This window comes from Lynx rufus, unplaced genomic scaffold, assembly GCF_022079265.1.
Source record: "Lynx rufus isolate CCGP_SWC_20201006 ecotype Redwood Valley unplaced genomic scaffold, mLynRuf1.p SCAF_3, whole genome shotgun sequence".
Classification (NCBI taxonomy): domain Eukaryota; kingdom Metazoa; phylum Chordata; class Mammalia; order Carnivora; family Felidae; genus Lynx; species Lynx rufus.
The window spans coordinates 58,444,437-58,472,182 of record NW_025814845.1 but is presented as its reverse complement, the minus strand read 5'-3'; the positions used below and the strand labels follow the sequence as shown (position 1 = coordinate 58,472,182).

The following is a 27,746-nucleotide window of genomic DNA, read 5'->3' as shown; positions in this document are numbered from 1 at the left end:
AAACTTTTGAAGAATGTAAATATAAGCAAGCAAGGCGGAGAGGGAGGGATAGATCCCTTTTTACAACCGTAGGATTTCCCGCTACCTCTTCACTACTGAAAATCATGTTACAGCCCCTCCAGGCCGGAGTTTACACTCCCTGGGCCCACGTGGGTGGGATGCGTCGGGGAGAGGGGTGAGAAGCCTGCAGCCTGCAGCGTTTGGCACCCGGCCCGGCGGGACTCGGGGCCGCGGCTGGAGGAATGGGGGGCCGGAAGCGCGGATGCTAGGGGGCGCCCACAGCTCTTTTGCGGTTCGCGGTCGGGAGGGACCGGGCCCGCCCGGCCGCTCGCGGACTCCGCCTCCAGCGCTCTCGGCACCGCCCCGGCCCCTCCTCCGTCAGCTCTTCCCCGGGCGCGCCTGGCACGCCGGCCGCAGCGGTCCTAGTGGCGGCCGCCGGAGCCTGAGCCATGCGAGCCGCGGGCCTGGGTGCGCTCCCGGGGCTGGCGCTGCCTCTACTTTTGGCCGGGGTCGGGGTGTTGACGGCTGCTTCGCCCCCAGCCCCGCCGCTCTTCAACGTGAGCCTGGACGCGGAGCCCGAGCTGCGCTGGCTGCCGGTGCTGCGGCACTTTGACCTGGACTTCGTGCGCGCCGCGATGGCACACATTCTCGGGTGAGCGCGGGCGCGCGGGCGCGGGGGGGGGGACCCTCGGGACACCGGTCCGCTTGCGCAAGCCCACACGCGCTCTGCCCACCAGGCTGTAAACCGAGCCGCTTTACCCCTCCCCTCCGTGACGGTCTTGCCCTCTACCCCAGCCTCCTCACTGGCCTCAGCAGGGTGCAAGGGCAGCGGCGAGGAGAACTGGCATTTGCTGCTGTTCTGGGAGGCGTCGGGCTTGAGGAGGCTTGAGGACGATCGGGGCGGCTGGTTTGACTTTCAAGTTTGGTGTCACCAGTGGTACGCCCTTCCTCCAGGCATTCTGGATCAGGATGGTGCTCAGGTTGTCACCCGTTTGCTCAACTCAGAGTAGAGAGCTCAGCCCACACCCTCCTTGCAAGCCTCGCGAGCCCCCCAAGTCCGCCCCTTTGGGGACCAAGCTCGCGAGCCCCCCAAGTCCGCCCCTTTGGGGACCACGCTCTCTCGCCCTACCTCCCCTTCCGAGTTTTCTTTTTCCCTCCGGGATGCTGCGGGTTGGGTGATGTGGACCCTGGGCCGTCGCGACGGCCCCTCTGGGAAAGGGAGGAACCTAGCATTCACCCCTAACGATAAGAGCTTTAGGAAGCACCCCACCACCGATACACACACACTGACACCCCTTTGGCCTCTGAGCAGGTCAAACACCCTCGCGGTTCTTCGTTTTTAGGAATAGGGCCCCGAAGTGGGTCCACGCGTTGATTGGAAAGGTGGTCAGGGAGCTGGCTGCCTTCCTGCCCCAGCCCTTCACAGATGAGATCCGGGGCATGTGCGAAGTCCTGAACTCCGACCTGGCCGACTGCCTGCTTCTCAACCTGGTTTACGAGACCACCGCGTGAGTGTCCCGCGCTAGCTGGGTTAACTGGGATTCACCGGGGACTCCTGTCACATCTGGGCGGGAGGAGACATACTTCTAGTGCGATAAAAACAGGGTGGTGACTGGGCTGTCCTGAAACCTCCAGTGCTTCCTCTTTGCCTCTCTGGATAAATCTGAGCAGCAGATCATGGGCTTCGAGAAGGAAGGCCGCTTCTCTGAATCAGCATTGAACTTTTTCCTCGAACTGAAGCCCCTGTTTCCTACCCCCACCAAACCGGTATTATTCCACTTTACAAACTCTGCTCAACAGGTACTATAACAGGAAGTTTTTACAACTAACCCCACTCTCATCCAGACTGTCTAACCAAGAGACCCCGCAGCCTTATAATGCAGGGGGTCAACCCAGTCCTTATTTGTCCCTCTGCATTTATCCCTCCGTTTTGGTCATGGTTAGAGATCCTGACTCCTCTGTCAGAGGCTGGACCCTCCAGGGTCAGGGTCATAGGGAACACTGTTCTGGCTAATAGTGAGATCCAATATTTGGTTCACAGGGTGGGCATGATAAAATGGCACACAGAAGTGAAAGCACTTAAGAGTGTGTGGTTGATCCCAGACCAAGTTCAGAGAGAGTCTTAAGTCTTTCCTGGATTAGTAGGAGGTCCTGGAATTGACCTGGTTTCTGTCTTCAGGATTTACTGTTTTGCCACCAGACCAGCCTTATCTAGCAACATACTTAATGGCTTCTGACTGCCAAAAGATGATGGGGTGGGGGTGGGGAGGAGTGTATTCTTGGGATAACCAAGCTTTACCGCCCTCTGGCATCTTCCCTGAACACCTAGGCAGGTTAGGTTAAGAAGCACTGAGTGCCTCCCTCTTTAAGGAAACACACAGATGAGACACACACTTTTTTGCTTTTTCTTTTTTTTTTAATATTTGAGAGAGAGTGAGAGACAGAGTGTGAGCTGAGGAGGGACAGAGAGAGAGAGGGAGACACAGAATCTGAAGCAGGTTCCAGGCTCTGAACTGTCAGTACAGAGTGCAATTTGGGGCTTGAACTTGTGAACCACAAGATCATGACCTGGGCCCGAATCTGACGCTCAACCAACTGAGCCCTCAGGCACCCCATAATTTTTTTTAATGTTTATTTTTGAGAGAGAGAGAGAGAGAGAGAGAGAGAGACGGAGGCTGAGCGGGGAGAAGCAAAGAGAGAGGGAGACACAGAATCCAACGCAGGCTCCAGGCTCTGAGCTGTCAGCACAGAGCCGGACATGGGTCTTGAACCCATGAACCGCGGGATCACGACCTGAGCCAAAATTGGACACTTAACTGACTGAGCCATCTAGGCGCCCCCCCCACACTTCCTTTTTTAAACAAACAAAAAAATTAAGTAACATTTATTTTCTCCTATTATAAAAGTAACATGTAATCAATATAGAAAATTAGTACATACAGAAAAGTATAAAGAAAATTAACTACAATCCTGTTACTTAGAAATGACCAAAAGCCCTTCAGAGTACTTCCTCTCAGTTTTGTTTGTGTGGATATACGTATCTTTTCCCAGAATTGGGCATGCTGTGTGTAAGTATTTTCCACTGTATGTAATTTAAGGTACATTACATATTCTCAGAGGAATTGGACATTTAGATATCTTAACAAAGCTCTTCCTCTTTTCCTCAGAATACTTCTCTCTGGCTGGGGGTTCTTAAAGGATCCTTTTCTCTTATTAGCTCTGTGCTGGGAGCCCCGAGGGGACAGGAAAAAGACCAAGCACAGAATGGTTTAAGGACCATTGTACTTGCTCTGAGAAATTCATAGAAGAGAAGTAAGTTTGAACTAGCTTTGAATGGTATGTTAAATAGACCACACACTGCCAAGCAGAGGAATAAACGAAGTTCAGGGGTCCAGCTGAGCCCAGAATGGGTCAGTTTCAAATTTAGATTTAGGATGAAATTCTCCTTCAGTATGTTTTCAATGCCATTTGTGTTGAAGGCAAAGGTCTAGTAACACCAAATGAACACTGATGAATTGTGCCAGTTGTGCTTTTCATCTTGAATTCTGGATCCATATTCTTATATAAGGATCATATATCATGTGTATCTATTACAAGGAGAAAAGTTGTTTTACTTTAAGGATCTATCTTTTTAATGAAAAATTCATTTTCCTTTGTCTTATTTTTCTCATTCATTCATACTGTACTTTTCTATTTTTTCAGATTCTGCACCAGTATTGTGGCTCAAGACTCCAAAGGCCACATTTACCATGGCCGGAATCTAGATTATCCTTTTGGAGATTTCTTACGCAAGTTGACCGTGGATGTGCAGTTCTTAAAGAATGGGCAGGTATAGTTCGTACAGTATAAGATTCAGATTCAGAAGTCAGAGAGACTTGCTAACCAAAGTCAGCAATCATTAGGATGGCCTGCTGGTTAATGTGTAAGACACAAAAGACATCAGGGGTATCTGGGTGGCTGGCTGTTAACTGTCCGACTTCACCTTGGGTCATGATCTCGCTGCTCATGAGTTCGTGAGAGCCTCATGAGAGCCTCCGCATCAGGCTCTGTGCTGACAGCTCAGAGCCTGGAGCCTGCTTCAGATTCTGTGTGTCTCTCTCTCTGCAACCCCCCCCCCCCCCCCCGCTTGCGCCCTGTCTCTCTCTCGCTCTCAAAAACATGAATAAATGTTAAAAAAAAAGAAGAAGAAGAAAAGACAAAGACACAAAAGACATCAAACTCCTGGAAAAACAAAACCGCGAGAGGTTTGTGTCAATTATGCTCCTAGGAAGAAGGGTCATTTATGATTATTGAGCATCTACTTAAAGAGGTCAACCAGTTTTCCTTAGGGAAATCTCTCTTGGGGTATGATCCCTCGTCCACTTACCCTGCTGAGTCAGCTCTTTCTTTGTTCAGACTGCTTCTGGAATAGGGAGGGGCTCTGTGATGTAATGGCCAGAAACAGCCAACTTTGAAGTCTGAATTTGAATCTGGTTTGAATTCTGCTTCTTCCTTTGAGAACATAGGAAATTATTTAGACTCATTTTGCAGACACAGCTCAGAGAGGTTAATGATTACTTTGTGGAGGTAGTTATAAAGGTTACATGAAGTAATGTCTGCAAAGCATGTGAAAATGATTGATAAATAGTGGCCAAATAATAAATGGCCCTTCACTCTACAAGTACTTCCACAGCACTCTGTTAAGTATGATCTTTAAAAGTTATACTTGGATCAGGGCTCCTGGGTGGCTCAGTCTGTTAACCGACTGACTTCGGCTCAGGTCATGATCTCACTGTCTGTGAGTTCAAGCCCCACATCAGGCTCTGTGCTGACAGCTCAGAGCCTGGAGCCTGCTTCGGATTCTGTGTCTCCCTCTCTCTCTCTGCCCCTTCCCTGCTTGCATGCACACGCATGCACACGCACGCACACGTGCTCTCTCTCAAAATAAATGAATAAACTGAAAAAAAGGCAAAAAAAATGCAGAAATACTTCAAGCCAAAGTTTCTCATTTTTTCATTTCATCCCTTCACCACTGTTAACAATTTGATTTATAGCTGAAGAATTACTTCAAAAATGTTTTTAAGCTGTAACAATGACAATATATATGCATACTCAATTCCAAATCTACTAAGATGTTTTCTAAGGTTTATTTATTTATTTTGAGAGAGAGAGAGAGAGCAGGAGAGGGGCAGAGAGAGAGAGGGAGAGAGAGAGAATCCCAAGCAGGCTCAGCGCTGTCAGTGCAGAGCCTGATGTGGGGCTTGAATTCATGAACCTTGAGATCATGACCTGAGCCAAAATCAAGAGTTGGATGCTTAACCGATTGATCCAACAAGTGCCCCTAAAATGTTAGCAGTTAATACTGGATGATGGGACCATAATTCTTTTCATTGACTACTTTCTGCTTCTCTCCATTATTTACAGTGAGCAAAAATTCTAGTTAGACAAAGGAATAAGTGCAGCAAAAATAGATTATTCCAACTGCTCCCTCTAGAATTCACCCTGTTACTGCTTTGTTTGTTCCTATGTATCCTGGAGCTCCCATGAGAACTAACCTGCAGGTGTGGCTCGACTCTTAGTGCTCAAGTTGTGATTACCAAGTCAAACAGTTTACCCTTGAGCATTGTCTTTCTGCTAGGGGCTCATGGCCAAGAAATTGTTTTGCTAAATTAAGAACAGGTTATCCACAAAATAATTAATCTCTTATTCTTGTCTGTTCATAATTTAAAAAAATGTTTATTTATTTTTGAGAGAGAGAAAGTGGGAGAAGGGCAGAGAGAGAGGTGGGAGGACAGAGGATCTGAAGCAGGCTCTGTGCTGAGAGTGGAGAGCCTGATACAGGGCTCGAACTCATGAACTGTGAGATCGTGACCTGAGTGGAAATGGGACACTTAATCAACCAAGCCATAATTTTTAAATCATTTTCACGTCCCGTTTCTCATTAGATCCTCACCACAGCCCTGTGAGCAGCCACAGTCAACATTTTCATCCTCATTTTCCAGATGAGTGGAAAATGTATTACATTTAATTACACGAGTGTATCATGCATTATAAAATACCTTGGAAACTACAATGTGATTTTAATTTTCAAACTTTAATTTGCTTAGCCCTTCAAGAATGACACTAATGTGAGAGTCAGTGTATCATGTGAATGAAGTGACAATATAATTACTTTTTTTCTTCATATAATTATGTTTTGTAAAGGCTTTTAGTGGCGAGGTAGGATTATTCCCCTTTTACTGCCATGAATTGAAATGGGGAGAATTCATGGAAAACCCTCAATGAGTCTGGAAAAGGCCAGTGCATTTCTCCCTTGCAATTTAGCTATCATAAATTAATTTTACAACCAGATGACGGTAGATGGGGCACCTGGATGGCTCAGTTGGTTAACTGTCAGACTTCAGCTCAGGTCAGGTCAGGCAGTGAGTTCGAGCCCCCTCCCCCCCCCACCCCTCCCCCCCGGGGCCCCGTGCTGACAGCTCAGAGCCTAGAGCTGCCTTGGATTCTGTCTCTCCCTTGCTCTCTCTGCCCCTCCCCCGCTTATGTTCTGTCTCTCAAAAATGAATAAATGTTAAAAAAAAATTTTAAAATAGGGGTGCCTGGGTGACTCAGTCGGTTGAACTTCGTACTTTGGCTCAGGTCATGATCTCATAGTCCTTGAGTTCGAGCCCCACCTCGGGCTCTGTGCTGACAGCTCAAAACCTGGAGCCTGCTTCAGATTCTGTGTCTCCCTCTCTCTCTGACCCTCCCCCGTTCATGCTCTGTCTCTCTCTGTTTCAAAAATAAAATAAAATATTGAAAAATAATTAAAAAATAAAAACAAAACCAAAAAACCCCAACCAGATGAGATAGAAATAAGAAATTTTAAAAATTACAGACTTAAGATTCAGCTTTCTTTCTTTTCTTTTTTTCTTTTTTTAAGTAGGCTCCATGCCCAATGTGGGGATTGACCTCACAATCCTGAGATCAAGAGTCAAATGATCCACTGGGCACCCCTTAAGATTTAGCTTTCTAAGGAAAAATATTAACCTAGGCCTGTTTGTTTCTCAAAATATAAAAATATTAGTTAACCTTTATTGAACGGGTACTATTCTATCTCTTTTAAAAATGAAGTTAAGGACAGATGGGGGGCTCAGTTGGTTGGATGTCTGACTCTTGATTTTGTCTTAGCTTATGATCTCACAGTTCATGGAGGCCAGCCTCACATCAGGCTCCATGGTGACAACATGGAGCCTGCTTGGGATTCTCTCTCTCTCCCTCTCTCTCTGCCCCTCCTCCACTCTCCTGCATGCTTTCTGTCTCTCTCTCTCTCTCTCTCTCTCTGAAAATAAATAAATAAACTTAAAAAGATGAAATCTGGTATGTGTAGTAACTGCTAGAGTTTGATTTTTCTCCTTATAGTAATAGAGTGGTATCTTGCAATCATTGGAACTTATTACCTAAATTTAAAGTGGGAGTGATCCCTGTAATTCATGGGATAATCATGAGGATTAAATGAGAGATACATATAAAATAATTTTTTTAATATTTAAAATGTAAATATGATTATTACAAACAGTTTCACTTCCCTTTACCTCACAGAGCTTACAAGATGCATGATATTTATCTCTTATAATCAAATCAACACAAGTTTTTAATCAGAGCCTATTTGCCATTTCAGGGTTGGAGTTTCTCAGTCTTTTTGGGGTATGATCCCCTTTGGTGAAGCCTGTGATCCCTTCTCAGAATGTCTTATAGTACATAAAATAAAATGCATGGATTACAAAGAAAACCAGTTACATTAAAATGTAGCCATTTTAACATTAAAACAAATTTTTTAAGCCATTTAAAAATTTTTCTCAACACATTAATTAGTAAATGTTAGCAGTGTATCTAATAACTACCATAATTTCAGGGTAGTGAGAGGTATGAGTGGTATTTCAGGATATGTAATTATATCAAGATAGGTATGACACCATTATATATGTGAAAATATCTGCAGTGTCTACAGGTGGCAGAATCCTAGGCACTGCTATGACCTCATGATTTGTTGGCATGCATCCCTTACTGAGGGAGGGAAATCTCAGGAATGGGTGAAAATAAAGCTGCACCTTTTTGTCCCATATTCAAGATCACAGATCCATTGACTTGTATTCATGGAATCCCAAGGTTATACCTTCCGAAAGGCTCTTTGAGAGATTTTATTATGTTGGAACTTATAAGAAAAAAAATCCATGCGTGAGACAAAACAGATGACTTCAGTGTGTATTTGGCTGGATTGGCAAAGTGATACCTTACCTCTTGATTTCAGGTTGCATTCACGGGAACCACGTTTATTGGCTATGTAGGATTATGGACCGGTCAGAGTCCACACAAGTTTACAATTTCTGGCGATGAACGAGGTAATCAAAACAAATTCCTGAGCGTTTTCAGCCATAGTCCTGGTCAATTCTATCCAAGTATGCTTCATTTGCTCCCCAACCTGAAAGTATGGACAAACACCTACTACACTACCTAACCGGTACTTCCGTTCTAGTTGGGGGAAAGAGACAGTGTGCATAAAAGCAATGAAGATGATTTCAGGTAGTGTTAAGTGCTACAAAGCAAGGAAAACTAGAAGATGTAATAGATAACAAAGAGGGGGTTGGGCCGTTACTACGGGTAATGGGATCCAGGAGCCAGGTCTGCAGAAGCTGGGGAAATTCTAGAAACAAAACATCCCTGGCGGATTCTAGAAACAAGAGAGGGTAGTGTAGTTACAGCATGGGGGACTGACATTGGAGGTGGAGATGAAGGCTGAGGCCGCGGTGAGGGTCACGACGAAGAGCTTGGATTTTAAGTGTAATGGAAGCCCGAGGAGAATTTTAGGCCAGGACGTGAACAGATCTGATTTATATTTCTAACTATCACTTTGGCTGCTAGATATCTAGAAGCTGGATTGTGTTGGGTTAACATGGAAGCAGAAGACTGTTAGGAAGCTGTCATGGTAATCCAGAGGGTATGTGTTGGTGTTGTACAGGCAACATCTATAAAGCACTCTGTGGTTCACTGTGCATTTTCTTGTACGTTTTCTCAGTAGACCTCACAACGGTCCTGTTAGATAGGCAGGGCTGATATTATTAGCCCCATTCATTATGCGGAGGAAGAAACAGGCTGTGACATGAAGTGACAGCTGGTAAGCAGGAGAGGTGCTTCTCAAACTGATCGCCTGGGTCCTGCCCAGTTGCTGTTTGTTATATGACTGTACTGCCGTTCCCCAAGGCTTGGGGGATCTCATTCAGTTCTCTGGGAAACCCACAGTTCAATAAACTCATGTCTCCGTCCTCAGGAACTTGCAGCTGAGCTAAGAAGAAAGAAAGTTTAGTGTTGGTCATCTGATGAAACCCTGATTGACTTCACGTTGTTGTTTCCTTTAGTTAGGTCTGTTCTTACCTTTTTACATAAGTCTCTAACAGGAAGATGCTGGTTGAGTCTATCAATGCTCAGTAGTTATTTCTTTATCCTAATGGGTTTCTTCAGCATTTTCCCAAAAGTCTTTTATGAGTGAGACAGGTTCTCAATCAGTGGTACTCAAACCACAGCATGACACTTACTAAGGTTCTACCTTAGTAAAACCTTAGTAAAAATGGCTGTAAACAAGTGTATATTTATTTAAAAGCTGGGCTTTGTTTCCATCATCTTGTGACTCAAATTGTTTAACAAACTGATTGGTAGAACCTAATGTACAAGTAGTTTAAAAATAACTGAGTTATTCTTGTGACATGTACGTTTAACTAAATACTGTCAAACTGCTTTTTCAAAACTTATTTTATCATTTTAATGAAAAGTAGTTATATTTTAATCTACTAAGATTGAGTTAAAATTCCTGAACAATAAGATAACATCGCTTGGTTAATAGAAGTGGGATACTCAGGTTTCTAGACATTATGGAGAGTGCCATAATGGGAAAAGGTATGGATAGGAGGGGGGCTAACAAATGGCATAGAGTTTGGGGAGGCTTAACAAACCACCTGGCAGTTAAGATCTGACTCCAGAGCCAGCCTGCCCAGTTTGTCTTGGTGCGGTCCCTTGCTAGCTTGGTGACCACAACCAAGGTGCTTAACCTGTCTGTGCTTTAGTTTCCTCCCCTGGAAAGCCAGGGATGATGGTGGCTGCTGTGAGGATGAAATGATTCATGTACGTGAAGCACCCAGAGCGATGCTTGGCACAAAGTAAGGGCCATGGATGCATTTGTTGTCATTGTCACATCTCTGGGTCTGACCTCTGAGCCCCAGACTGGAGATGCCTTCTCGGTGAGGTGCGAGGTGTCTTACACTTGACTTGCTAAGCCAGTCTCTTATTTTTTCTTTTCCCCTTTTCTTGCTCTCACTCTGGCTCCACCCAAATCTTTTCCTCCCCTGGTTTTCCATGCTTCAGGATATGGCAATTGTACTGCACTGATTGTACCGGGAGGATTTTTTTTTTTTTTTATGAATTTTTTTTTTTCAACGTTTATTTATTTTTGGGACAGAGAGAGACAGAGCATGAACGGGGGAGGGGCAGAGAGAGACGGAGACACAGAATCGGAAACAGGCTCCAGGCTCTGAGCCATCAGCCCAGAGCCCGACGCGGGGCTCGAACTCACGGACCGCGAGATCGTGACCTGGCTGAAGTCGGACGCTTAACCGACTGCGCCACCCAGGCGCCCCATCCGGGAGGATTTTTTGATCCCTCACTCTCTGGGTCTTGTCAGCTCTACCAACAAAACTAGATTGTCCCTGGCCATTTTCTCCACCTCCACTGCTCGGCTAGCCATTCAGGTTCACACCTGAACTGCTGTAGTCGAGGTTCGTGTGGTCTCACTGCTTCTCACTGTCCTATAATTCTTTCTCTTCCCAACAGAGGGCACGATCAGGTTGTTCCCCTGTTCAAAACCCGTAATGAATTTCCATTTCACTTATAACAAATCCAGAGTCCTGACTCTTACCCTCAAAACTCTATGTGGCCACCTGCTACACCTTATTTTGTGCCTGTCTCCTTCTCCCTCATGGCACCAGCAATTTTCTTTTTCTGATATCTCCCAAGCTTGTCCTTGCCTTAGGGCCCTGACAGCCAACCAAGCCTTCTATCTGGAATGTTCTGTCCATCTTGGAGCAAATGTCTACAACACAGAGAGGCTATCTTTAACATTCCTCAAAGAATCCTCCCTCATCACTCATGATTATATTATTCTGTTTTATTTCTTTTATAATAGTTATCAAAATCTTGTTTGCTTAACAGCACACTAATTTCACTGTTAAATTCCAGGGGTCTGGACTAGATCACAATATGGCACATAGCAAATGATCAGTGCTTACGTCTTGAATGAAGAGCTCTCTTAGGAAATAAATCCTCAATGATTTTTTAAGATGTTAAAAAAATAATTTTGGAGAATGATTGTAAATTTGTATACTTTTTAAAATGTGAGCCCAAATCAAACTTAAAGTTCTGAAAGATATATATTCTAATCCCTTATTGAGCCACTTCTCTTGATAGCTATGTAATTCTGTTTTGCTTGGGATAATTAGTAGAATTATTTCCTTTAACACAATTATCATTGTTTCTAGGCATGAAAGATTATATATATATATAAAGTATATATATACAGAATGTTCATGTATGCATGTACATACACACAGAACATTTCCAAATTCCTGGAAATTTGTAATATGTGTAATATGTAATGTATATATTACATATTTTTATGTGTGTCATGAAATTTGGGCTTTATCTTTGAAAGCTGCATACCAATAAAATTACTCTCATCCGCTAACTTTTCTCTCTCATCAGCTTGTACTATGGGGAAGAAATAAGATTTAAGGAATTTTAAAATGTGGCACGTGGGCAACAATTCATATATATACTTACTGTTCCTTCTTCAACTCGGCAGATGAAGGCTGGTGGTGGGAGAATGTGATCGCTGCCCTTTTTCAGAGACACTCCCTGATCAGCTGGCTTATCCGCACTGTGAGTACTTCCCCTGTTGAGCCCACCACACCCTAACTTCATCCTCTGTGTGCGTGTTGTAATGCTCTGTGTTATTTCACAATATTATTTTTCATGTAGAAAGCTCCTAAAAAGAATAATCAAGGTTTGCAAATAAAAAGGATTACAAAATCATATCAAACTTTGTGATAATAAGTATCAAAGATAAACAGGGCTGGACACTAATTAAAGGAGTAGTTATGAATTATAAATTTCCAATTATAAAATAAGTCATGGGCATGCAACCTGCAGCATGGCCACTATAGTTAATAATACTGTATTGAATAGTTGAAAGTTGTTAAGGGTAGATCTTAAAAGTCCTCATACAAGGGAAAAAAAATTTGGTAACTATGTATAGTGACAGATATTAGTTATTGTGGTGATCATTTTGCAATATATGCAAATATTGAATCATTACATTGTATGCCTGAAACCAAATACAATGTTATATGTCTGTGCTGACAGCTCCGAGCCTGGAACCTTCTTCGGGTTCTGTGTCTCCCTCTCCCTCTGCACATCTCCCACTTGCGCTCTGTGTGTGTGTCTCTCTCTCAAAAAATGAATAAACATTAAAAAAATTTAATGTTATATGTCAGTTAAAGACATAAATAAGTGATCAAGATAGATTTTAATCAGTAGTATACTATACCGTTGCAGTAGGGAAAAGTGTCCAATGTGAACTGAACTCAACTTTGACTTATACAGAGGTGACTGGGTGTTTTAAAGCGAAAATGAGGGAATTGAGAGGGGTGTCAACAGGGGCTCAGTAGAGTCAGAGAAGTGAAACTTTACACAAAAAGTGGAAGAGAGGGGTTGTCCATGAGAAGCCTATCTGAGATTCCTAACTGGTGCTTTTCAAAGTTAGCTTCCTACCCTCCTGCAGAGACTGGAAAACAGGGGCCCCAGTTTTAAATGTTGTCTGGAACAAATAGTAAATTCTTTGGGCAGCCTTATTTTCTCAGGCAGCGCTATAAGAGGGGCTAGGGTCACCTTAGGGATGTAGCCTTGAGCTGTTAGAAACTATGTTAATTTTCTGATGAGTGGATAAATAAGATGTAGTGTATATATACAACGGGATATATACAACTCAGCAATGAAAAGTAATGAAATCTTGCCATTTGCAACAATGTGGATGGAACTGGAGGGTATTATGCTAAGTGAAATAAGTCAGTCAGAGAAAGACAGTTATCACATGTCTTCACTCATGTAGAATTTGAGAAACTGAACAGAAGACTATGGGGGAAGGGGAAAAAAAAACAGTTACAAACACACAGAGATGCAAGCTATAGGAGACTCTTAAATACAGAGAACAAACTGAGGGTTGATGGGGGGGGGCAGGGGAGAGGGGAAAATGGGTGATGGGCATTGAGGAGGGCACTTGTTGGGATGAGCACTGGGTGTTGTATGTAAGTGATGAATCACAGGAATCTACCCCCAAAACCAAGAGCACCCTGTATACACTGTATGTTAGCTGACTTGACAATAAATTGTATATATATATATATGACAATAAATTATATTTTTAAAACATAATAATAAAAATATAAAATAAAGCCAAGAATAATACCATGAAAAAAAATAAAAGAAACTATGTTAGTGTTTGTTCAGTCCTTATAGGCCAAGGTTAAGGCCTTATCAAGAAGGGGGCTCAGAGGATCCTAGCTAGTTTGGTCAAGGAGAGAATCTTTGTTGTAGGCCACAGTTTTAGCCTGTAGTTTTATCTAAATAGCTGATTGAGATAAGAGATGACATTATGCTTTTCTGCTGATAACAATGTCCCCTCCTTTTAGAGGGCAAATATCAGAATTAGCAAAGCAAAGAAAGGCATTAAGAAAGTAGTTCTGCATACAACAGAAAGAAAGTCTGCTTTACAAGACCTATTAAGCAGCAAAGTTCCAGGCCACGTATAAATTGTGATTTCACTACAGTAAACACATTTTCAGGAGCTCATCTCTGGTGCACAGATCTGGTCCTGCCCAGCTTTAGCTTTTTTGGCCCTTCTTCCCCTTGCTTTAATATTTTTTTTTTTTAACGTTTATTTATTTTTGAGACAGAGAGAGACAGAGCATGAACGGGGGAGGGGCAGAGAGAGAGGGAGACACAGAATCGGAAGCAGGCTCCAGGCTCTGAGCCATCAGCCCAGAGCCCAACGCGGGGCTCGAACTCACGGACCGTGAGATCGTGACCTGAGCCGAAGTCGGACGCCTAACTGACTGAGCCACCCAGGCACCCCCACTTCTTCCCCTTGCTTTAAATAACCTTAGTCCCTCTGGACTTGCAGTGCTCCTCAACTTCTTACCTGGATACTTCCTGAAAATGGTGACAAACTATGCATCCTTCACACATTTTTAAGATGGCCTGTAAAACTTTTCATCATAAGATTAAAAAGCTGCAAAAAATCCAGTGTATTGTAAATGTTGCCATTTAAAAATAAAACTGGAATTTACATCCACCTGGTGAAATCCAAACACCAAAATGATTTTTAAATGTTTTAGATGTAATTTACGTACAGTGAAATGCACAGATCTTAAGGGTTTGGTTCAATGTGTTTTGACAGCTGTACATACTCATTTATCCATCCATGTAAGTACGAACAAAACAAGGTACAGAACATCTCCCAGTCCCTGGAAACTTCCCTCCTGCTCCATTCTAGCCAATTCCTAACCTCCTCTGACACCCTCCCTCAATGAAAACACACTGACCTCTATCACCACAGACAAGTTTGCCTGTTCTAGAACGCATAGAAATGAAATCCTGGAGTAGGGACTCTTTCTTTCACTCAGCCTAATGTTTTTCAAATTCATCCATGTTGTTTGTATCACTAGCTCATTTCTTTCTATTGCTGAAGATTATTCAGTTGTGTGAATATGACACAATTTATTCATTTTCCAGTTGATGGGCATTGGGCTGTTTCCAGTATTGGGCTATTATGAGTAAGCCTGCTGTAGAAAATCTTGTACAAGTCTTTTTGTAAACACGTATGTCCATTTCAGTTGAGTAAGTACTTAAGAGTAGAATTGCTGGGTTGTAAGGTAGATGTATTTAATTGAGGTGCAATGCCATACGATTCACCTGCTGTATGATTCAAGTATTTAAAGTATACAACTTCCTGGTTTTTAGTACATTCAGAGTTGTGCAACCATCTCTACAATCAATTTTAGAACATTTTCATTACCCTTTAGCAGTCAGTGACCATTTCCTTCATTTCCTGAACCAAACAGATGAGGTACATGTTTCATCCTGACTTTTGCCACCTGAATGAAGTAAGTCACCACAGCCACCGGCGTTTCTTACTGACGTTCTTTGCTTTTTTTCTCGTAGGACTCTGTTAGAGGCAACGAATTACTTGATAGTAATCGTGGGATGGTATAGGCAACATAAAACAATGTTCCATCACTGCCTCGCTAGAATTTTGCTGAGTTCAGAACAAACCAGTTCAAGCCTAAATACCTCACCCTAGCAGGAATGCGTGTACGGCAGGGGAAAGTCCACAAAGCCCTGCCGTGACTTGATGGTTTATGGTGCTGAATGATGGCACCTTTGCAGACACTAATATTTTGAATAGTTCTTTTGTTTGACTTTACCCCCACCCCCACCCCTGACACAGTGCCTTGGCCATATTCGGGATGGGTGAGCAGAAAACGTACTTTCCAAAAGTGGTACAGAGTGATTTTGAAGATGCAGGTGGGAAGGGCAGGCCCCATACCACAGGACCGTTCTTGAGCAGATCGGCTTAAGCAAGGAGCACCTATGGAAGCTGAAGATATGGAAAGTGATCCCTTAATGGTCCATGCCACAGACCTTTGGAAGTCTTCACGAACCCCCGGGGGTAGGAGTATCAGCACACCCTGCTCTGATGCAGCATGCTGTCTTTCATCTCCAAGACTTTGCCAACTCTTCCATCAAGCTAGAGCTGCCCAACCCCACAACTATGACTTTCCGCCAGCCTGACTTCCATTTGTCCCTTTGGCCTCAGATTGTGCAATACCTCCCTGGAATACTTCCTTGATGCCCTGGGTGAGGCTGGGTCCCCTGCTATGGCTTTTGTAGCAATTCCTTCTCCTATGTTGACACTACTTACCTTGTGTCAGCACTGCCCATTGACTTTCCTGTCATCCTTGGAAGTTTGGAGTGAACAAGGTTTGGTCAGTCATAGTCACTGCTCTGTTCCCCACACCAGCACTGTGCCTAGCACATAGTAGGTATTCAGAAGTACCTGTTGAAAGAACAAGTGGATGAGGAAACATGGGGAGTCCTTTGTGAAGGTGACCTGCCTAGAAAGCACACAGCCCATGTTTGGTGAGCCAGGCCTAGAACTTGTCAGCAGGTCTTTCCAGTTGTGAGAAAAAATCCTGCTGCTGTTGGCTGCCCACTGATGACATCGCAGGAGCCCTGATGACAGGAGGAGGAGGAGGTCAGAGCGGGTTAAGATGGTAGCCATGGCTTAATATATCAGGAGAATGTGCTTTGGCCCATTTGTCCATCAGTTGGTGTGGCAGATAACTGCCATGTGTGGTGATGCTAATGTGGGTTTGTCTCTTTGTTCAGACCCTGAGTGAGTCGGAAAACTTTGACGCAGCTGTTTATAAATTGGCCAAGACACCCCTTATTGCTGGTGTTTATTATATTGTTGGTGGTGTGTCCCCTCGGGAAGGAGTGGTCATCACGAGGAACAGAAATGGCCCCGCAGACATTTGGCCTCTAGATCCTTTAAATGGAGCGTGAGTAGAATGAGAACTCATTTTGTATCAAGAATTTTTTTAATTGATGAAACTAGAGGTATTCTTTTTGTTTTCATATATTTCTTCTTCAGTTATGTGCCAGATGACCTTGGGTAAGACAAGATGATGTGCTTTGTTGTAGGTGGTTCCGAGTTGAGACAAATTATGACCACTGGAAGCCAGCACCTGAGAAAGATGACCGAAGGTAGGCATCTATACACTTTCTGCTTTACAGTGCTTTCTTGGGGTCAGGAGAATGTGTCCTTTTTTTTTTTTTTTTTTTTTTTTAACGTTTCATGCTCTCTCTGTCTCAAAAATAAATAAATTTTTGAGACAGAGAGAGACAGAGCATGAATAGGGGAGGGTCAGAGAGAAAGGGAGACACAGAATCTGAAACAGGCTCCAGGCTCTGAGCTGTCAGCACAGAGCCCGACGCGGGGCTCGAACACACGGACTGCGAGATCATGACCTGAGAGGAAGTTGGACGCTTAACCGACTGAGCCACCCAGGCACCCCCTCTTTTTTTTTAGTTTTTTTTTAACGGAATGTGTCCTTTAAAAAAAAAAGTTTATCATTTTTGAGAGAGAGAGAGCAGGAAAGGGGTAGAGGTGGGGGGTGGGGGGGACAGCAGGCTCCCTGCTGACAGCAGAGATCCCAATGTGCGGTTTGAACTCACGAACCATGAGATCATGACCTGAGCCGAAGTGGGATGTTTAACCAACTGAGCCACCCATGCACCCCAGATGTGCCATTTTTATGACAAGAACTGGAGAGGACTGCAGGTGCTGTCCCCTCCCAGAACATGTACCTGGGCCCCCTCACCAGTGTCTTGGCCGGGATGGGAGAGTGTAATGTGTAGTGGAGGGTCTTAGCGGTTGGTTGGGTGTTGGAGGGTAAGACTTGCCATGGCCTCAGGGTCAGGAGGCCTGTGTTCCATCACCAGCTCTGTTAATGACTCACTGGGTTGCCTCTTGAGACTCTCTCTACTCGTGTGTAAAAGGAAAGGACAGAACAAGGTTTGTGGTTTTCTATGTAAGCCTTTTTTGGAAGGAAAACATGTCCCTTAATGAAATAAATAAACCAGTTAGGGGCTTTCTTTGGCCCTTCTCATTTCGAAAGTTTTGTAAGTCATTGCATCCCCAAAGAGCAGGTAGTTATGTATTTCCCCCTGGCTTTACTGCCCCACGTGTTTGGGACAACTATTTATGCAACACATTTTCACCATCCCAGCTTTCTTGAGCAGATGGTGCCAGTAGGCCTGGCTGTTGAATTAATTTTGCCATGGTGGTCTGAGATTAGGCAGGAAGCATGTTTGAGGGCTGGAACCTTTGTTTGGTGAAAGGAGATCATGCAGCCAGGCCTTATCTTGAGCCTCCTGGTATGAGAGCTGGTGGGATTCAGGGTTACCTGAGGTGCCCAGTAACCTCTGACCATTCTCCTTACAGGACGCCTGCCATTAAAGCGCTTAATGCCACAGGCCAGGAAAACCTCAGCCTGGAGACGCTCTTCCAGGTAACTTCCATGGGGCGTGATGTCCAGCTTTTACCCTGGATGTTTGTAGTCTTTGTTAATAGTGATTAAAGTGTTGGAGTCAGTTTCACCTGGTTGAAAACATTTTTTAAAAGCCAGATGAATAAAAAAAAAAAAAAAAAAGATGACATTTTGTGAACTTGCGTCAGTATAGACTAAAAAGTATTCATCTTCACCCAAGTGTTTCTGCATGTTAAAAAAAGACACAGTTGGGGGTGCCTGGGTGGCTCAGTCGGTTGAGCCTCCGACTTCAGCTCAGGTCATGATCTCACAGCTTGTGAGTTCAAGCCCCACACTGGGCTCTGTGCTGACAGCTCAGAGCCTGGAACCTGCTTCAGATTCTGTGTCTCCCTCTCCCTCCGCCCTTCCCCTGCTCACGCTCTGTCTCTCTCTGTCTCTCAATAATAAATAAACGTTAAAAAAATTTTTTTTAATTAATAAAAAATAATAATAAAAATTAAAAAAATACACAGTTGTATATATGTTCACTGTTTAAAGGGAGAAAGGATTCAAAAGTCTAACTCTGTAGACCCCAAGACATGCTAGAGTGCTAAGTGCTTTTATTCTTCCTAGGGATATTCTACATGTATTTCTTCTACCTTTTTAATAGTCTTTGTAATATGATTGTTTCCTATGCAGGTTTTGTCAGTGTTTCCGGTTTGTAACAAGTAAGTGACACTTAAACACATCTGTTCATATGTCACCCCAGAATGGGGGTTCTGGGGGCCTCTACAAGTCAGGCTTTCTAGGTGCTGTGGACACAGCAGTGAATCAAACAAGTTGTCTGCTCTCATGGAACTAGCATTTTACTGGGGAGAAGTAGGGAGGAGGTGGGCAGGGGGGAGATAAACAAATATATCATAAGTCAGGTGAGAAGTCCATAAAGAAAAACAAAGGTAAAGAGGATAGAGGGATCCGGAAGGAAGAGGGCAGAGATGTGTTCATCCTAAGTCAGTCTGGTAGTTGGGACTGCCTTCACTGGTTACGAGCGCCGTAATTTCACTCTGTTAAAACTACACTTTAGGGGCACCCGGGTGTGTCAGTCAGTTAAGCATCTGACTCTTGATCTCTGCTCAGATCATGATCTCATGGTTCATGGGATTGAACCCTGCTTTGGGCTCTGCGCTGACAGCACGGAGCTTGCTTGGGATTCTCTCTCTCTCAAAATAAATAAACTAAAAGTTAAAAAAAAAAAAAACTAAACTAAACTAAACTGTAGATGCTGTTGGCCTCCCTTTAACTTCCTAAAACTTTCTGCTACCACCATGGCTCAGTCCACAGATAAATTAGCATCTATGCTATTGTTTCTTTGTTAGCCTGTGCCCTTGATAGTAGCATCCTGTGAGCACTGGCTTCTTGGGTCTAACAACCCAGGGTTTTACCCACATAGTCTTTTGAAGTGAAACCCTGGGCCGTAGCTGCCACTGTCACAGGAAGCTCTTCATTAAATCTGAGAGGCAGCCACAAGACTTATACAGGAAACTCTGAAGGTCCACTGTCTCCATCACAGCAAAGCTGGCTAGACCAACAGCCTACTTTTTATCACCATTCAAGGTGATGCTTTATTGTCTTACCCTCACCCAGGACTAGCTCATGGGGGTGCAGACACTTTTTTTTGCTTAGTGAGGTGGGGGTTAATTTAATGAAATGAAAGAGGAAACATCTGCAAGTCAAAATAGTTTTATCTCCTTTTACTTCAATAAATTCCCAAACCCAGCATTTCCTACCCTCCCATCGTTATTTTATTTGCTTTCTCCAAGGCAAGAATATCAAAATGGTCCTCTTCAGGAAATAGCCTAATACAGGCAAAACCTATAAAGTGATTTTTAGTTTCAAATACCCAATTGATTTTTTTTTTCTTTGAAATGATCCTCCTTTACATGAATACAAAATAGTTTTCCCAATGGCCTCTAGAATAACTTTTGTATACAGGTACTTTTAAGATTCCTTAGCTGTGATGATATTTTTAAAACTGGTGGTTCATTTTGTATCATAATAGGAATATATCTTCAAATAGTCCCTTGGAAGTTTTTTCTGTAAGTAGGGCCTGATAAAAAGATTAACACTAAAAAATTTATTCTGTGAGCAATATTCTAACAGCCAATACAGAAAAACAAATTAGCCAGTAATTTACCACTCCAGTAAATGAACCATTTGGGTAATAGGTGATACCCAGGGTTATGCTAGTAAACTAGCTTTTGGGTGGGAGCGGGTTTGGGGGGCCAAAAAACAAACCAAAGACCCCCATGAATTGTAGCATTAATTGACTTCTTGGTGTCAATACTCCCACATAGTGTATTTCAAGCTTATGATTGGCTCCTGAACTTCCTACATGTTTAACAGTTGGCTCTCACCAGCCTGTAGGAGCCAGCTCCAACATACAGCTGACTATATCCCTTCCAGTAGGGCACAATTTTGCCCTTCTAATATTTGTTTGTAAAATAGGGTATTCTTTTTTGGGTGTTCTTATGGTTTTAAAAATAATTATATAAATGATAACTATATCCTTAAAAATTACTATTATAATAAAATACTATTATGATAATAAAATATAATAAAAATTACTATTATAATAAAATAAAAAAAATAAAATTATATTTATTTTTAAAAAAACATTGCTCATGCCATGAACAGCCCTGGTCATTTTAAACATGTGCCCCATAGCCAACTGAATATAGTGTAGTTGAGTTAAGCATTCTCTAGTTGTTAGTTTTTCCCCTATTAAAATTCTGAAATACATGTATTTGTACATTCCCCTTCCCCACCGCCCCACCTTTGGATTCTTTTCCCTGGCTGAATTCCCAGAATTCAGAGTAAAGTTACTGAGTTAAAGGCTGTCAATGTTTAAATGGCCTAGGAAATGTTTTGTCGAAATAGAATTAGAAATTGTAAACAGTTCACCAAGGAACATTTTTCTCTGTTGTGTAATTGAAAACCCGAGAGGACCTGCATTTTAAGAATAACCACCATTGAGCCAGAATTAACACAGATCACTGACTCTCAGGCCCTTTGCTTAGAATGATTCCTGGCAATGGAAGCTCTTCCCTGTGTGAAGTTAACAGAAAGAGTCTGAACAGAAGCCGTTAGCTCTATGCTGCCACCTTGTGCTGTGCTACAAAATCACACTCACTTGCAATAGATCTCCATCCTCTGAGGTGGCTGTAAGCAGAGAAAATATTAAAGTAGTGAAGGAGGGGTTCCTGGGTGGCTCAGCCGGTTAAGCATCTGACTCTTGGTTTCAGCTCATGTCATGGTCTCACGGTTCCATGAGTTCGAGCCCCACGTCGGGCTCTGTGCTGACAGTGCAGAGCCTGCTTGGGATTCTCTGTCTCCCTCTCTGCCCCTCTCCCACTTGTGTTGTCTCTGTCTCTCTCAAAACAAATAAATAAACTTATAAATAAATAAACAAATAAATAAATAAATAAAGTAGCGATGGAGAATAGAATTATGGCCAAAGCAAATAAGCTGCTGAATTCCCTTGGACTAGCTCTGCATGCACTCATAGTGCTGTCTTCAGCCAGGTGTACAATTTATCTGTGGGCCCCAGGGCCACTAGTTCTGCAACAACCCAGCTCCAAATGCTTTGAGCATGCATCTCAGCTGGTGATTGGGACAAGAGGTAGATGATGAAGGGAGTCAGGGAAAGGGGTCCTATTGTGTGTGTGCATGCATGCGTGTGTGCTCATGTTGTTCAGGTCTCTTGCTGTGCAGTATGTTGAGTAAATGACATTGCACTTTGCATCCTTAGATCTGGGTAAGATGTGATCCCTGAGATTTAGAGGCTCCACTCTGGCCTTCCTCTGACCGTCGCTTGATGTAAGGAGTCCACTGGGCCAGGAGCATTTGCCCAGCTAGTCTGGCCCAACTACCTAGTACCCTGGAATTCTCAGCCCAAAGAGCTCCAGGCCTGTGTGGTCCACGGTCCTGGGTGGTGTTCTCCTGATGGCAGTGTGCAGCCACTGTGGATATCTGTGCTTGGTGGGTGGCCAAGGGATGGCTTTTCCCTGGGGTCATGCTTGAAGCTTGAATGCAAAGGCTGAGGTGTCCACATACGTGCCACTTGTGGGATCGGGCAGAGCAAGGGGTGAGGGCCACAAGAACTGGCATCCCTCACTGCCACAGTGTGGAACTCTGAGGAGTTTGAGCATTTTAAATTTGAACTTGGCCTTCCATAGTATTGTCAAAATAGGAAGGACACTGTGTGATCACTTGCGTTATAAATTTTAAATATTCTGACATATATGGGCTTCTATTTGTATTATTGTCTTGGGTCCTGAGGACAATGGGGACAATTAGGGAAGGGCTTGGTGTTTTTTTTCCTCTTTGGAATATTAGAGGAAATGATATGTATATAAAAATTCCTCATCATTTTCAGCTACACAGTTTATACTACAGTAATGAGTGCTGCCAACCCAGAGAAGTACACGACGAGGATCAGAAACCTGGGTTAAAAGTAAGTAAGCAGAAGAGTGGATTCCACCATGCCATGAAAGTTTTGCTAGTTTGTTGTTGGCGACGTCTGTGGGTGTGTGCTGGTATTTCTCACAGAACATGGTGACATCTTTAACATTTGTACGTACGGAATATGTTCTGACAGACATCCGGCAAATGATTGTCATTTGTGTCAGACTCGCGTCACTCTTAGGTATTTATTTTGAATTGTTTGTATGAGAGCTAATCTACTCTTGCCCGGTGTCCTTTGTCCCTTATTAAAACCTATTCTCAGGGCAAAGTGTTATCTCTTTACTTACACAGTATCTGGGAAGAGTGATAGTGAGGCAGGCCCAGCACATTTTCAACCTGAGAAGACAGATAATGAAGGCAAAGGACACCTGCAGAGTTTATTTCAGGCAATGGTGAGCCCATAGGTGAGGGGAGGGACATGAGAAAGCAGGAGTCCTTTCTGCTGTTCCTGAAACCAAACCCAGTTTTCCCTAATGCAAGGGTTGTCTGGAGCTTGTAAACCTGGCCTGATGTTTTAGTCATTTGCTTATCATGGGGGTGTTAAAAACCAGTGTTTGAATTAAGTACATGTATTCTTCTTCCCTTACAGATGATTTTTTAAAAACGAAACTCTCGAAGAGCTGTACGTTAAAAAACAAAGTAAAAGGATTGTATTATTTTAGGAACAATACAGGTTCTTTCCTCATTAAAGTTTTCAATCTTGTGAAGTGGGGGGCAGGAAGGGCCCTCTGGAGCTGGTTTTGGTAAAGTGGGTAATAGGCTTGTATTCACTTCCCTTCATCATCTGCCTTGACCCTCTCTAAGCTTTGTCTCAAAGATAGTTGGTCTCAGAGGTCAAGCCCTATCCTTGGGCTTTAGTTCCAGCTTCTTAGCACAATATGTGGCAATGTTGTCATACCTCAGCTTATGAAGAAATGAGCTGGCAAGACATCTTTGCTTATTATGAAGTGCTTCTAGAAGAGTCTGAGAAAAAAAGATTATTCGAAAAGAAATGGAGAAATGTGGTTTGAAGAGAGCCTGTTTGTTCGTTAGCCTGAGCTTTGATCATGTATTTCCAATGTGATGGGATTCTCACTTTTCATAATTTGTCTAATGTTTCTTTAAGCAGACTGATGGGCCTCCTTTTTCTAAATAGCTACTTTCTTACTGCTTTTTGAAAGCAGTTTGAAAACAAAATTATGTCTGATTGATTGTCACTTTTCACTAGTTAATAAAATGTTGCAAGGGATGTCAGCAAGAAGAATAAAATTGTCTTCCAAGATACTGAATATTGTGTTCTCTCTACATTCTTACCCCTGACGTTGTGTGATTCTGGACAGCTGTCCTGAGGAAGCAGCTCTGGGAGATGTTATTTAAGCGCGAGGACTGAGAGGGGTGCATAGCTGTGTTGTAGAATTTGACTTTTTTTTTTTTTCATATGTATAAGAAAGAAACTTCTCTGAGGATGAAGTCAGAAAAGGTTAAAATGCATGAACAATGAATCAATTGGATGTTCCTGTTTAGTGTTCCAGCAGGAACGAAGGAAAATGGAATGGCCGCAGGGAAGTGTTAGCCAGGCTTGGGTCACCGCTGCGTCACCATACTGCCCACCTCGTTAGCAGCACACAATATTTATGTATCCTCTTGGCCAGAGTTGCATCACCGTTGTTAAATTTCCATCACCCAGTGCCCTTTATAAACCAAACATCAAGGGTAGTTTTCTTTTTTTTTTTTTTTTTTTTTAAAGTTTATTTATTTTTGGGGGGACAGAGAGAGACAGAGCATGAACGGGGGAGGGGCAGAGAGAGAGGGAGACACAGAATCGGAAACAGGCTCCAGGCTCCGAGCCATCAGCCCAGAGCCCGACGCGGGGCTCGAACTCCGGGACCGCGAGATCGTGACCTGGCTGAAGTCGGACGCTTAACCGACTGCGCCACCCAGGCGCCCCTCAAGGGTAGTTTTCTTGCCAGACATGTCAAGTTGTGATTGAGACTGCAAATTTCTACTCAGTCACTTCTGTTCTTGTTTTCTCAACTGTAGACTCTGATCTTTGGATGGAAATTTGACGAATACCCTAATGTTAACCAGGCAACATGGAGGCAGAGAGGACTTTTCAGCAGGAAAGTGTTTTAAGTAATCCAAATGTCTGGTTTGTGTTAAGACCTGTGTTCCTTGTGCCGTGTGGTTTCACTACAACGTGTCTAGATATAGATTTCTTCTTATTTTGCCTACTTGGGATTTGTTATGCTCTTCAAATTTCAAATTTATTCAGTTTTGGAAAGTGCTCAGTTACCAGCTCTCTGTTGCTCTCCTACATTGTTTTGCATCTTCTCTCCTCTCCTTAAGTCCCAAGTGTGTGTATTATCATGGCTTCTACCCTCTGTCTCACCCCTCTGGTATTTGGGGCGGGTGGGGGAAGGAAGAAGAGTGAGGTGGCAGATTTCTCTCTTGATGACATGGTCCAGGTAATGTCTTTATTTTTTTCTGTAAAATCAGAAATATTTTTTAGTGGATTTTTAATATCAAGGATAATATATTTACTTTAAAAATATTTTATTTTTTAGTAATCTCTAGGCCCAGAGTGGGGCTCAAACTCACAACCCTGAGATCAAGAGTCTCATGCTTTACTGACTGAGCTAGCCAGGTGCCCCTTAGGGATAATACTTGTATTTTGGATGGGCTATTTGCTACTTTTTTAAACCTGCTAGGATCTTTGTTGGCTGGTAGTATCTGTTCTTTGCTTTGGTCTTTTTTTTTTTAAACTTCTTAATCCATACTTATTTTATATTCTGCTTCTCAATTCCATCATCAAGTCCTCAGATGTCCAGCTTCACTGTTTGTTTTCACTGACTCTCTCTCATGGAAGTTTCTGTGGTATTCTCTAGTTTTGGATTGTGTTCCTCTGGAAATACTGAAGGCCGGGGTTGATGGTGCACCACCCACAGAGGATGTGCTAATTTCTCAACATGTGGTTTCTTAGAACACTCAGTATAAATTGAAGGCTCAATTTATATTGTATGAAGACAGGCCTGTGGTTACACATTCACACAGGAGAGCCTGGCCCCTGTGCAGGTTGATACTCTAACTGTACCTTGTGTGTATCCAAGTCCGTGTTCTTTATCCCCCACCTTCCAAGGCAATTGTCAAAGAACCTGAGGTTCTAAGTTCCTGGGACCAGAAATTGTCCTTAGGGCCACCATGACTAATGTACCTGCTTTCCCCCTGCAATTTTCCTCATTATTTCCCATTCTCTAGATATGCCCTTTATCCCCTCTGATTTTACCTCCTTACTTGCTAGCTCACCTAAGTATTCAGGATTTAAGAAAGATGCTTGTTTATCATTTTTAGTTTTGTAGTGGGAATGTTTTTTCAGGATATTTATCCCTCCAAAGAATCTAGAAATCAAAGAGTTGATGAGCAGTTTTTTTTTTTAAGTTCATTCTGTGTAGTTATGGAAAGTGCATTGATGGAGGCTGATAATGGAAAGGTGAAAATCAGTTAGCTTGACATTTTATTAGAACAGTTAAGAAATTAAGATGGATTGCAAGATGTGGAAACAACCTTAATGTTCATGGACAGATGAATGGATAAAGAAAATGTGATATGTACATACAATGGAATATTATTCAGCCTTCAAAAAAGAGGGAAATCCTGCCGTCTGTGACAGATGGATCAACCTTAAGGACATTACACTAAGTGAAATAAGCTAGTCACAGAAGGACAAATATTGTATATCCCACTTATCTGAGGTCGAACGGTTTCAGGACACACTACCCCAAAATATGGCATGTTGGCATAGTGGATATTTTAATTTGAAGGAATTATCGTATTCTTCCACGTCTGCCTACTCTTCATCAAACCTCCCATAAAAATGCACAGATCCATCTCTTTGGGTCTTCATTTCCTTATGAAAGCTCCTGTGTCATGTGAAATTATATTGAACAAATTTATATGGTTATCTCCTGTTAATTTGTCTTTCTCAGTTTAATTGTCAGACCCAGGGATCCTAAGAGGGTAGGAAAAGAACGTTTTTCCTCCTCTATAAGATATATATATATATTTAAGTTTATTTATTTTTCAGAGAAGGAGATAACATAAGCAGGGGAGGGGCAGAGAGAGGGAGACAGAGAATCCCAAGCAGGCTTTCCCCTGTCAGTGCAGAGCCTGGAGCAGGGCTCAAACTCATGAACTGGGAGATCATGACCTGAGCTGAAATCAGGAGTTGGACACTTAACCAACTGAGCCACTCAGGTGCCCAAAGGTACCCTTCTTTCTTAAGTTTATTTATTTATTTTGAGAGAGAGGGGGAAAGAAAGAGAGTCCCAAGCAGGCTCCACACTGTCTGCACAGAGCCCGATGCAGGGCTCGAACTCTTGAACCATGAGATCATGACCTGAGCCAAAACCAAGAGTTGGATGCTCAACTGACTGAACCACCCATGCGCCCCTCTATAAGAGATCTAAAATATACTTATAGAGAAAAAGAGGCAGAAGGTTTATGTGAGCAAATTATAGTAGAAAACTTCCCTAATCTGGGAAAGGACACAGACATCAAACTCCAAGAAGCACAGAGAACTCCCATTAGATTCAACAAAAACCGACCATCAACAAGGCATATCATAGTCAAATTCACAAAATACACAGACAAGGTAAGAATTATGAAAGCATCAAGGGAAAAAAAAAGTCCTTAACCTGTAAGGGAAGATAGATCAGGTTCACAGCAGGCCTATCCACAGAAACTTGGCAGGCCAGAAAGGAGTGGCAGGATATATTCAATGTGCTGAATGAGAAAAATATGCAGCCAAGAATTCTTTATCCGGCAAGGCTGTCATGCAAAATAGAAGGAGAGATAAAGAGTTTCCCAGACAAACAAAAACTAAAGGAGTTTGTGACCATTAAACCAGCCCTGCAATAAATTTTAAGGGGGACTCTTTGAGTGGAGAGAAAATGAAACAAAACAAAAGACCAAAAGCAACAAATACTAGAAAGGGCCAGAGAACAACACCAACTCTATAGGCAACACAATGGCAATAAATTCATATCTTTCATTACTCACTCTAAATGTCAATGGACTAAATGCTCCAATCAAAAG

At 43.0% G+C, this 27,746-nt stretch overlaps 1 protein-coding gene across 1 annotated transcript; it reads left to right on the top strand.

The window, feature by feature from the left end:
- The first annotated feature begins 401 nt into the window (after positions 1–401).
- NAAA (N-acylethanolamine acid amidase) lies at positions 402–23,944 on the top strand. The gene is made up of 11 exons (XM_047091544.1): positions 402–652; positions 1,344–1,508; positions 3,703–3,829; positions 8,270–8,360; positions 11,867–11,943; positions 16,510–16,682; positions 16,825–16,887; positions 18,128–18,194; positions 18,852–18,880; positions 22,588–22,665; positions 23,266–23,944. Exons 1-10 carry the CDS (start codon positions 450–452, stop codon positions 22,661–22,663), a joined length of 1,071 nt encoding a protein of 356 aa, XP_046947500.1. The 5' UTR covers positions 402–449; the 3' UTR covers positions 22,664–22,665; positions 23,266–23,944.
- The last annotated feature ends 3,802 nt before the right edge of the window (positions 23,945–27,746 follow it).